Source organism: Populus trichocarpa, chromosome 6 (genome assembly GCF_000002775.5).
Source record: "Populus trichocarpa isolate Nisqually-1 chromosome 6, P.trichocarpa_v4.1, whole genome shotgun sequence".
NCBI classification, from domain to species: domain Eukaryota; kingdom Viridiplantae; phylum Streptophyta; class Magnoliopsida; order Malpighiales; family Salicaceae; genus Populus; species Populus trichocarpa.
Genome location: NC_037290.2, coordinates 10434966 through 10447787, shown reverse-complemented (window position 1 = coordinate 10447787; position 12822 = coordinate 10434966). Strand labels below are relative to the sequence as shown.

General features: G+C 34.1%; 2 protein-coding genes across 2 annotated transcripts; both read left to right on the top strand.

Annotated features, from left to right (window-relative positions):
- Positions 1 to 7516: 7516 nt before the first annotated feature.
- On the top strand, positions 7517 to 9284 carry LOC18100202 (berberine bridge enzyme-like 13). Its single transcript, XM_024603398.2, has one exon. It carries the CDS (start codon positions 7544 to 7546, stop codon positions 9161 to 9163), a length of 1620 nt encoding a protein of 539 aa, XP_024459166.2. The 5' UTR covers positions 7517 to 7543; the 3' UTR covers positions 9164 to 9284.
- Positions 9285 to 10107: 823 nt separating this feature from the next.
- On the top strand, positions 10108 to 12205 carry LOC18100201 (uncharacterized). The gene has a single exon (XM_006381401.3). It carries the CDS (start codon positions 10620 to 10622, stop codon positions 11997 to 11999), a length of 1380 nt encoding a protein of 459 aa, XP_006381463.1. The 5' UTR covers positions 10108 to 10619; the 3' UTR covers positions 12000 to 12205.
- The last annotated feature ends 617 nt before the right edge of the window (positions 12206 to 12822 follow it).

Sequence of the window (12822 nt, the reverse complement as noted above, 5' to 3'; positions counted from 1 at the left end):
TTTTTCGATTGAATTATTTTTTTTTCAATCTTATAATTCAATATTTGGTTAATTTTGATTTGGTTTAAATTATTTATTTCAATTTATTTTTTATGAAGTTATCGTAATCTCAAACAAATATCTTAATATTTGGTTGACACTAAATTTTACAAACATCTATTTTTATTATTATATCATTAAGTAAGAAATAATTATAAAAAAGTTATTGAATCTAGTGGAGTCTAAAATTTGGATCGCGAGTTTAGCGAGTTAATTCGCAAAGCCTTGATCGATCTAATTTTTAATTTTGAAATTGTTTTTAAAACCAAACTATAATTTTTTTTTAAACCTCAATTAGATAATGAATCTAATAAAAAAAAATTAAAGGTTGATCTACGTTATCTAGTTTAATAACAGTACTGCATAATAAGAAACTAGTAATTAACTGTACCACAGGATGATGGCAGGTTTTTTTTTTTTTAATCGAATGGTTCAAATTAATGCTTGCTCAGACTGATAAACACTACGTCAAGATGAGAACGCTACACGTCACTCGAGAGAGGAAAGTAGATCAAGGGTGGTGTGTTTTTGTTAGGGGTGAGCAAATTCGGTTCGGTTCGGTTCGGTTTTTACCCGAAAAAAACAGCCAAACCGAAAAAAAAAGAGAGACCCGAAACCGAACCGGAACCGGCCGGTTCCGGTCCGGTTTCGTTCCGGTTTTTTATCCAAAAAACCGGACAAACCTATAGGCTTATTTTGGGCTTTTTAATAGGCTTTTTAATGGGCTTTGTAATGAGCTTCTAATGGATTTCTATTAGGCTTACAATTAATATTGATATTGTCTCATTTTCTTTGAAGATTCCAAATATATTTAATTTTTTTACCCCTAAATATTCATTTATATAAAATTATTAATGTCAATCTGTTCAATATATTTTTTAACTTACTAATATTTTTCTACTTCCGAAAAGTTTAAATAAATAACACGCACTCACAATCACATAACAATAAGTTTAAATCCAAATTACAAACCATTGCCTTCAAAGGGCTTAACAAAAAAACAACAAATAACATTACATTATCGTAAAACACTCCAAGCCACAAAAAATAAATCTTCATGTGCACATCGTCTCAATAAAAAAGCACTTCAAGAGCATTGCACTTTGATTCCTGAAATTCATAATCTAGAATTATAACATGATAAATTAAATCAGAAGATATAAAAATAAAAAAAGATATTTATACCATATGCATCACAATTTGTGAACTAATTATCATCCGTTGCTAAATGCAACTTTCCATCAAATTCTACAAAATAAAATATTAAACATGTTAGAATAAAAATGTGTTAATTAATAAATCATAAAATAAAAGATGTAAGTTTTTAAGAAACATTACCTGATTCAAGGTTTTCGTAGGTTTCAAAATCATTCATCAAGGTTGTATTATCAACTGGAATTGGACCATGATGCAACCAATTTTGACAATAAATAAGTGCTTGAACTGTTGCTGGAGATAGAGAACTTCAAAATTGGTCGAGTATACGACCACCTGTGCTAAAGGCTGATTCGGAAGCCACTGTGGATATAGGAATAGCCAGAACATGTTGTGCAACTTTCGAAAGTATCTTATATTTTGAAGCATTAATCTTCCACCAACCCAAAATATCTAATTTATCATCATTAGGATCCTCACAACCATCAACCAAATACCTCTCAACCTCATTTATATTTTCCACACTATCTTCCTCTAGCAAGTGCCTTTAGAACCGAGCTAAAGTGTTAACATCTATCTCCATGTCATCAATAGCATCATTAACATCTTGTTTATGCCTATTATCATCCACCACTTAATCGGCTTTCAAATAAAACTCATACAAGCTTACCAAATTATCTCTCACTTTTTTTGTTAGCAATTGTGCTTTGTCATGATCATACAACTCACCAAAACAAAATTTCACATATTTCAATTTAAGACGTGGATCCAAAACATTAGCCACATACAATAAATAATTCTGATTTGCTCCATAACCCCAATACTTCTCAAACTTACTCATCATGTTCATCGTCATTCCACTCGAAAGATTATCTCTACTTTTACACAATTGCAACAAGTTTGTATATGTAAATCAATTCATTGAAGAAAGAATTTGATGTAACATGCAATGAGCCAGAAAATTTCAATGTAACCATGTAAAAGATCTTTAAAAACTTCAGCAAAGTTCTAGCATTTTCCCAATCCTCCAAACTAGGTGGCCCTATGTTTTTTTTATTCCCCTTTGAATCAACCTCCAAAAAGTAACTCACATACCTAGGTTCACTTTGACCTAACCTCACAAACACCTTTTCAAACTTTTCAGCAGCTTCTAACATAAGATAAGTTGAATTCCATCGAGTTGCAACATCCAAACACAATGATTTCTTACACTCTATATGCAACTTTTCTGCACACTTCTTAAATGCAAGTAGCCTAGAGGGTGAAGATCTCACAAACCTAATTGCATTTCGAATCTTAACAACAGAAACATTCATCTCTTTCAAACCATCACATACAATCAGGTTTACAATGTGTGCACAACATCTAACATGCAAATGTTCATTTGACAATATATTAGTTGGCCAATCTTTCATCACATTCTTTAAATATGAAAGAGTAACACTATTAGAGCTTGCATTGTCTACTGTAACAGTTAAAAGTTTATCAATCCCCCAATCTAACAAACAATTCTCAATAACTTGACCAATTATCTCACCCATATGATTGGAAACTTGACAAAAATTCAGAATTCTTTTATGCAAATTCCATTCATTATCAATCCAATGAGCCGTTAAGGACATATAGTTAATGTTTTGGATTGATGTCCATGTATCTGTTGTTAAGCATAATCGTTGACCCTTAAGAGCTCTCTTTAATCTTTCCTTCTCTTCAACATAAAGTTTCAAACAATCTCTCATAACAGTGAAACGAGAAGGAACGTCAAATCTAGGCTGCAAGGTCCTAGAAAATAATCTAAGTCCCTTACCCTCCATAAAATTAAAAGGCAACTCATCAATTATAACCATTTTCACTAGTGCCTTTCTGCATTCATCATAATCATAACCTATTGCCTTAAGAGTTCCCACACTTCGATCTCCTAATTCACCCCCTACTTTATTAGGTTCTAATACCAAATTTTTTTGCTTCTTATCAACCACAAAAGGAAACTTTTTGCATACTTTCAAATGACTCCACATATTACTTGTCCCATTAATAATAGTATGACATGCATAATCCTTTCCACAATAATTACATTCAGCTCTAGGGGTTGTAGGATCACCATCAAGTTTTGTAAAATGATCCCAAATTTGTGACTTTTTTTTATCATCAACATTTCTTTTCCTAGATGCAGGGACTTGAAGTTGTTTACCTTTACTATCCGTGGTGGATCCTGCAGTAGTTGATGCTGGGTTAGTGTTTGAAGCTGGGGCATTGGTTGATGTTGGGGTAGTGCTAGTGGATGAAGCATTTTGATTTTGAAGGTTTTCCATCTGTAAATTACCAAATGCAAACATGTTCATTATCACTTGCACAATTCTTTTCAGCACTTAATAAACATAAAGATTAAAATCAGTTTAAAAATTAAAATGAAACAAATATTACAGAAGTCATGTAACATGTCAAAACAAGCTTAGAAAATATGTCAAAACAAGCTTAGAAAATCTATCAATGGAGGAAAAATAATTACAGAAGTAACAGAACAATGAATACAAGAATAACATGATTTTAATGACTACAAAATGCCAATCAAGATCATCCAAAACAGAATAATGAATACATTTTACAGAATGACAAAACAAAACCGAATAAAAAAAACCCATCAAAACAAAACTAGTTTGCAATGAAAGACAAACAACCAAATCAATGACTACGGGAATTAAAATACAATCTCCATATTTAAAAAAAAAAAACTTCATACAACAGACCAAAATAAAAAACAAAACTATCTTTAAGAGCTGCAAAGAAGGAGATTGTCAAAGATGACATTCAATCCAAATTTAGCCATGCTGGAAAACTATTATTCTCAAGGAATGAATAGGTTTGACGGATATCAGTTCTAAAAGAATGATCAAAATAACATCAATAACATAACTCTACTTTGATAAGGTGAAATTATCAATGAGCTAAAATAAGGTAAAGATGAAACGAATACCAAAGAAATCACACATTAAAATCATACTTTAATCCTAAAAAAGACACAAACTTAACTGTCACATTAGCTTAGCAAAACAAATACCTAAGAAATCAATCTTCACAGGAACCAAACAGAAAATAAAATAATAACCAAACAGAACTCAATCTTGTCTGATGGGGTGCAAGAAAATCTCAATCCAATATCTTCCTAGCAGGGAATGAGCACAAAAAGTCTGAACCAAAATCATTACTGCAATTAATAAGTTAATGTTGAGCCTTTAATTAAACTAGGAGAATTTAAATGATTTTATATGACTAATTGAATTCTGTAATCTGTTAATTAGGAAAGCCGGATTAAGAAAATTTACTTCAGATTAACTTTGTTTTAGGAAATTAATCATGGAGGGGGAGAAAAGCAAAAGGAGGAAAATCAAATACTAAGTACTTTCTGCTAATTACTGTGATATTTTACTAATTAATTCTACTAATTTATCTATCCCAGCTAGTGCTGTACATCATGGTTAAACAAAAATGATCATAGAGATATCATAACCCCATCTTTTATTTCATCAAGGGACGCAACTTGCTAGCTAGTACCCTTACAAGTGATCATAGCTATGATCATGGATAAGTAGAGTACTGCTAGCTATGGAGTTCAGTAGGGAAGAAATCATAGGCAAACACAGTTAACAGTCAACAAATCATGGATAGAAAGAGGGGAGTCTCTATTCTACTGTGTTAATTACTATTTTCTCTTAAAGGGTCCAGCTACATATTACCGCCATCACCTAGTTTACAGTGGACCAGTTACCTGAGTTTTGCAAAAATATTGATGAAGAATTGACACTGGGCTCAAACATATTATCTAACATATTTACTTATTTAGATAAAGAAAACCAAAGCCACAAGAGTACGGTACTATAAACTTATAAAGCAGTGTAATTCTAAAAGTTCATGCAATTAAAACTCACCGGTTTTGAGAGGCTCGGTCTGATGGAAACACCGAGTCACCGACTGTGTTGATCCAGTGGAGACTGAGGAAGAAACGTGTAAAAAATAAGTTTAACTGTATTTAAAATAACAATAACCTTAACCGAATTAATTAATTAATTAATTAGAAAGGAGAAAAAAAATTAAAACTTACTGGTTTTGAGAGGTTGAGGAACCGTCGGTCTGATGGAAACACAGACTATTTTGGTCCAGTTGAGACTGAGGAAACGTCGATCGTCGATCTGTGTTTATGTTTTCTACTTTTCTTAGTCTAAGGAGAGTGGACAGTGGAGAGGGAGAGGCGAGAGTGGACGGGTTGTGGGTGCTCTGGTACGGGGACTACCTTAGCGGAGGCCGGAGAGGGTGGGGGGCGAGGGGTTGGGACGGCGGGTGGCTCTGAGTAGTAAGAGGAGCGATTGAAATGTTTAGGTTTAGGGTTTGTTGCGCGCAGTGGAGACTGGAGAGTAAACTGGAGTCTGGAGAGAAGAGAGGGGTGCGGCGCGGCTCAATAAAATTTTCTATTTATACTAGGGACCGAAATTTTTGAACCGGTCCGGTTAACCCGGTTTTTGCACTACAAAACCGAAAACCGAACCGAACCGGGATTTTTTCTACATAATCTAATCGGTTTAATCGGTTTTATTTTTCGGTTCGGTTTTTTCGGTTAATTTTTTGTCGGTTTTATCGGTTTACTCGGTTTTTCGGTTTTTTTGAACACCCCTAGTTTTTGTGGCTGAATTCGTGTTTTGTAATTTTTTTTTATTTTTTTAAATTTAAATTGTTTTATATATTAATTTTAAAAATAATTTTTTAAAAAATTAAAAAATATTATTTTTATATAATTTTAAAAAAAAAAACTTTAAAAAACAATTATTTTACTCTCGAACTGCCTTACATTCGAAAGGTGTGATCATTTTTGATTGACAAATTTTAGGTGAGAAGTGGCCTTCGTCTTCTCTTTTACCTTCTCTGTTACATTGTCTTCTGACACGTAGCCACTACTTCTACAAACCCTCTCTGGCAATAATGTGATATTCTCAAAATGTAAGGATATTTAGCCACTACTTCTGACACGTAGGCACAAGGGAACTTTTTAGTTTTTCCCTCCCCTCCCCTCCCCTCATTCCTCGCAGGCTTTGCCTTTTTCCCTTTTCATTATTATTATTATCATTATTATAATGAAATATTTATTTTTTATTTTTATATATTCATTGGATTGACTTATAAAACTTTAAACTAATGAGAATAAGCATACAGATAGAGAGATTTATTAAATATAATATATGGATTTCTTTTACAGTCCACAACCAATAGGCAGACAGATAGAGAGATTTATTAAATATTATCTTATCACGTGGATGATTTTTAAATATACAAGATTTATTATCTTTTTATAATAATTCAAAATAAAATTATAAAAAGATATAAAAGGAAATGAGATAGGAGGCTCCCACGTGTCAAGCAAGATGATTTTTTTAATCAAGATAATAATCATAATATTCTGTGTATCCAAATTTTTATCATTAACTTTTATTTCGGCTCTTTGATAAAAAACAAAAAAAAAATATCAATCCTTTAACTAAGAAAGTTTTGTTTGATTTTACGATTGGAAAATGTTCTTATTTTAAATTAATGTTATTTTAATATTTTTAAATTATTTTGATATGATGATATTAAAAATAAAAAATATTATTTTAATATATTTTAAAATAAAAATAATTTAAAAAATAACAATTACAGTAAATTTTGTAATATTATATATAAAGAAGGATAAAAATGATTTTTTAAAAAAAATTATTTTAATATATTTTTAAATAAAAAATATTTTAAAAAACAATCGAAAGTATACTTTATAAATATAGAGAATTTACAAGATGGCCACGGCTTGAAAGTCCTTGTCGAGAGTTTCAGAATTTGTAAAGAAGTGCAAATGTTTGGAGAAAGAGATAGTTTATTTTTGTGATTAAAAAATGTTTTTAATTTTTTTTATTTTAAATTATATATTTTTTAATGTTTGTATATTTTTTTAATATATTAATGTAAAAAGTAATTTTTAAAAATAAAAAATATTATTTTAATATATTTCCAAAAAAATAAATTTTAAAAAATAATTGCTACAATATTCCTCCCTCCTGTTGTAAACGCATGAATGAAAGCAAGCAGAAGCGAAGGGAACTAGCATTTGTTAAGTTCCAATCAAAATAAAATCTTGTATCACAGTAATCATAAGCCAAAACAACTTGAAATTAACACCTGCAAATATTATTGATTCACGTCTCCATTTTATTTTATTTCTTTATATTTTGTAAAAAAAGTCAGGATCGCCTCCCGATTTCAGGGTCAACTCCTCTATATAAAGACTCTACGTACAAGGCTTCAGTTCTTGAACAAGCAAGCAGGCGAAATGGTGCATTCAGTTTCTTCCCTTCTTTCTATTATTGTTGTCCTACTCCTGTCTCCATATGTAATTTCAGTTTCAATCCCAATTCATCAGGATAGCTTCTTAAAATGTCTCGAGAGAAATTCTGAATCACCCTTTCCGTTTTCAACACTCTTGTATACCCCAAAAAACTCTACATTCACTACTATTTTACAATCTTCTGCTCAAAACCTCAGGTTCACGTTGCCTTCGTCACCGAAACCTGAGTTTATCTTCACTCCTCTGAAAGAATCTCACATCCAGGCTGTAGTTATTTGCTCTAAAGAGCTTGGGATTCACCTCAGAATCCGTAGTGGAGGCCATGACTACGAGGGACTCTCTTATGTTTCCGAAATTGAGAGGCCTTTCAGTGTTGTAGACCTAGCCAAGCTCCGTTCAATTAGAATTGACATCGAGGATAACAGCGCATGGGTTCAGGCTGGTGCCACAAATGGTGAACTTTACTATAGAATATCGGAGAAAAGCGAAACTCATGGCTTCCCGGCTGGTACTTGCACAAGTTTAGGCATGGGTGGGCACGTTTCAGGAGGTGCATATGGTGCCATGTTGAGAAAATATGGCCTTGCAGCAGACAACGTCATCGATGCACGGATAATTGATGTTCATGGAAGACTTCTTGACAGAAAAGCCATGGGGGAAGATCTTTTTTGGGCAATTAGAGGAGGTGCAGGGGGCAGCTTTGGAATCCTCACTGCGTGGAAGGTAAAACTGGTTCTTGTACCATCCACCGTGACAGTATTTACAGTTGCTAAGACCTTAGAACAAGGTGCTACTAAGATCCTGTGTAAATGGCAACAAATTGCTGATAAACTAGACGAGGATCTTTTCATCAGAGTCTACGTTCAGACAGCTAACACTAGTAATGAAGGTAAAAGAACTATTACCACATCTTATAATGCCTTGTTTCTTGGTGATGCCGACAGGCTTCTCCAGGTAACGGAACACAGCTTCCCTGAATTGGGTTTGGCACGACAGGATTGTATCGAAACAAACTGGATCAATTCTACTGTATATCTCGACGGCTTCCCGAATAACACTCTACCAGAAGTTTTTCTTGAAAGAAGGAACCTGCTCAAGACCTACTTCAAAGGCAAGTCGGACTACGCCAGAGAAGTCATACCTGAAACTGCACTTGAAGGGTTATGGGAAAAGTTGTTTGAAGTAGAGAGTCCTCTAGTAATATTGACACCTTATGGTGGAATGATGAGCAAAATACCAGAATCTCAGACTCCTTTCCCTCACCGGAAAGGTACCAAGTTCAAGATTCTGTACTGGTCAAGGTGGCAAGATGCCGAAGAAAATGTTGCGAACCATATAGATTGGACGAGGAAGGTTTACAAGTTCTTGACGCCTTATGTCTCCAAGTCTCCAAGGGAAGCATATGTCAATTACAGGGATCTTGATCTGGGAATGAACAAGAACAGGAGCACAAGCGTTGAAGAGGCAAGTGCTTTTGGCACCAAGTACTTCAAGGATAACTTCTACAGGTTGGTTCTTGTGAAGACCGAAGTTGATCCTGACAATTTCTTCAGGCATGAACAAAGCATCCCACCTCTTCCACTTCACATGAGAGGAAGAAACTGAAGAGGAATTCATGGCCAGCGAAATAATTGCTGGATCGCATCGTTTATGTGGCTTGATTGGACCCTCAAGTATTGTATTAACTAGTATGTCTAAATAAAAACAGGTGATGTTGTCAGAGGTTGATTCTGTGTGTTAAAAATATCTTTTATTTATTTTTATTTTAAATTATTTTATTTATTTTTAAATTATTTTAATGTTGAAAAATAAATTTAAAAAATTAAATAAATTATTATTTTTTATTTTTTATATTATTTTAATGTGTTTTAAAAATATCTTTTAAAAATAGATTTTTTTATTTAATTTTTAAATTTTTATATTATTTTGATGTGCTAATATAAAAAATAAATTAAATAAATTATTATTTTAATATAATTCTAAAAAAAAACTTTTAAAAAACCGAAATAATTATCCATGAAAAAGTTAACTAATGTTCACCTTTTTAAAAATTACATGTCTATTGAATTATATTATATTTATACAAAATTAAAAGAACACTTGCAAAATAAAGTACTTTTGTTTTGTTATGTCTAAAATTAAAAAGAAAAAAAGAAAAAAACACTTGCAAAAGGTTCACTCTCTTTGGAAAGGTTTTAATAAAATAATATTAAATTATTTTTAGTATTTTTTATAATTTTAATGTGTTAATATAAAAGTAAAATAAAGTTAAAATTTTATATTTAAAAATATTAAAAAAAACACTATTTTGAAAATAGCTGGCGTAAAAGGCATTTGTGATTGATTGGAAATAAACGGTCTGTGAGGCTGGATTGATAATACAATAAAGAACCGGGCCCCAAACCCACGCGCTTCTGTCAGCAATAATGCATCTCGTGTCATCACATCTCGACACGTGTACGATATTCTTTAAATCAGAAGCTTCCCCGTCCTCACACGTAACCTGATCATGGCTCATCTCCCACTGTACTATGCACACTAATGTTAGATCTAGCTCCCTTTCTATATCACTCCCTCCAGACTCCACTTTCTTCTTGTCTTCTTCACCTCACTTCTTTCTCAAACAAAAACTCAGCCCTAACCCTAACTTTCGGTTCTCGTTTTTTTTTCCATCTTGGGTTTTTTTTTTTGCTCACTGTAATAGAGATAGTGTGAGAGAGCTATGTAAAGAATGTAATATTGTACCATGTAGAGTTCTCAAAAGGAATGGTGTTTTTCAATCAAGCAAATATGGAATTTGAGGCGAAGCCAAGAGTTCATAAAAGGGTCTGGTTAATGTTTCAAAAATCAATGGGTATCCTCGTGGGTGGGAATCATACCTCCTCCAGGTTTTGCACTCGCTAGGTCTCTTTGCTTTCTCTTAGCTTGGCTTATCTCTCTTTTGATTGCTATTTTTTTATTATTAAAGACTCGATCTTTTTGAAAAAACAATCTCTGAAATCTTTGGTTTGATTAAAAACTCGTCTTTGGCGCCACTCTTGTGGTTGAAAGTGAAAGAAACATGAATTTGAAGGCCTTGAGATGCCAGATCCTTAGTGGATCCATAGCCAGGCGTGTACTTCTACGAGCATTTATGCTTGCCACGGCTATTTCCATCATTCCTTCGTTGCAGATCTTGTCTGGGTCTGATCCTGGGTTGTTGCTTGATTCTGTGAGGTACAATGAATGTGATTTCCCCCTTATGTTTATGGGCTCAAATTTGTTAAAGAATCGATTTTTGAAGCCATTCTGGGGCTCAATTGACTGCAAGGACGATATGAATGTGACAACTAATGTTGCTAGAGAGCTAATGGGTATGCAAATGATAGATTCTAGTGCGAAAGCTCTCTGTGTCGGTGAAGGATCGGCTCCTGCAGTTTATGCATTGCGAGATTTAGGATTCGTCAATGCTTTTGGGGTTCACAAACTCCCCTTTTTCTCTCTTAAACATAAGAGGGTGGTTTATGAGCTTGAATATGCAGAAAATTCCTTTGATTTTGTGTTCTCAGGAGACCTAGACAAGGTTTCAGTCCCAGCCATTGTTGTGCTCGAGATTGAGCGTGTTCTGAAGCCTGGTGGAATTGGGGCTATTCTTGTTGGCCTTAATAGTTTGAACGCCAATAGCCTGATTAGGTCTGCCATGCCTGTGTCTTCATTATTGAAGAATTCCAACATTGTACATGTTGGTTATGTCAATGAGTATACGCTGGTTGTTTTCAAGAAAAGAATTTATAGTGTTGGCTACTTTCAGCAATACCAGCTGCCAGCTGATTGCCCATCTATCATGAATAATAGACCTCATTTGGAGAATTTAGAACCTCTCACGGAGATCAAGCAAGGGGAACATGAGAAAAGCATAGCTTATTTGCCCAAGTTCATTGATTTGCCCGCTAGGAAGCAGTTAGTGTATGTTGAGATTGGGGGAGGCGAGCATATGAATTCTAGTGTTTCGAGTTGGTTCTTGCCATCTTATCCCGCAGATCACAGCACCTTCAATGTTTTTTTTGTCGACCATAACACCTCGGTCCTGCTTTCTTGTGTGAAAAAGCCTGGTGTTACCTTCATTTATTATCCAGGCCTTGCTGGAGACGAGGCTACTCTTGATCCTGATTTGGAAGAGTTCGATCCATCCATGGGAGATGAAGGGTTTGATTTCCTTGCTTGGTTTAGAGAAACAGTGCAGTATGCTGACTTTGTGGTTTTAAAGATGAAAGCAGGGGAGGTGGAACTGAAATTTCTGTCTGGTTTGTTCAAAAGCGGAGCTATATGCTTTATTGATGAGCTGTTTCTCAGTTGCTCAGATCAGGACGGTGAAAAAGGCCGGGTGAAGGGAGACTGCATGGATCTCTTCAAGAGCCTTAGAAACACTGGTGTGTATGTCCATCAGTGGTGGGGAGAGTAACCACCAATTGATGTTTGTTGAACCCTATGTGCGATGGAGTCTTGTTTGAACCGTGTGTGGTGCTTTTCCAACGTTATCGTGGTTGTGTCAAGTTTCTTTTAAGAATGCAGTGGAGGCATTCAAAGTTGCTTAATGGTTGGGCACTTTAGCTAAATAATCAACCATTGTCTTTCATGTTGTTGAATAAATTGTTGTGTGCTTTTTAAGATGCTGTCCGTGGTGATATTTCCTTTTTTATTCTTGAAGTGTTTTGGTTGTCGTTCTCAGAATATGATACTTGTGGAAGCTATTAATTAATTATTATTATATCATGTGATTGTGAGCCTCACCACCTTACTTTACAGCTCATTTTCCTCCCATTAGGGCATCGCTTTGCAGGTCGTTTTCCTCGCATTTGGATTCTTGTAATCAACATCAAAGACGTAATCTTTGCTAATAGCAATCAAAGACTTAATTATTTATTCAAGGGATTCCTGTTCAACTACTGATAGATGAGTGAAAGCCTCTCATTCTCTGCTCTCAAGAGAGAGGGATGGTACGCTTTATCTGCCCTGAGGTAGAAACGAGTCCCGTGTTCTTGGCTCGCATGTTTGGCTGCCTGGCTTCTTAGATCACCTGCATTTGTGTAGCCTTGGCTTCTTGTCGATGGACAAGAATCTATAGGAAGGGAAGCCGAAATGCCGTGGTTGATCAGATCATTTTCATAAATTAACTTCTTACCATTTTTATAAAACGAAACAAAAAACCATTTGTGGAATAATAATGGTGGCAAAATGCTCTTACGAATCACTCTGTTACCGTTTGATGCAAGTCATTTTATCCT

What these genes read in the sequence shown, in the direction of transcription:
- LOC18100202 (XM_024603398.2), top strand. Translation starts at nt 7,544, where the DNA reads ATGGTGCATTCAGTTTCTTCCCTTCTTTCTATTATTGTTGTCCTACTC.
- LOC18100201 (XM_006381401.3), top strand. Translation starts at nt 10,620, where the DNA reads ATGAATTTGAAGGCCTTGAGATGCCAGATCCTTAGTGGATCCATAGCC.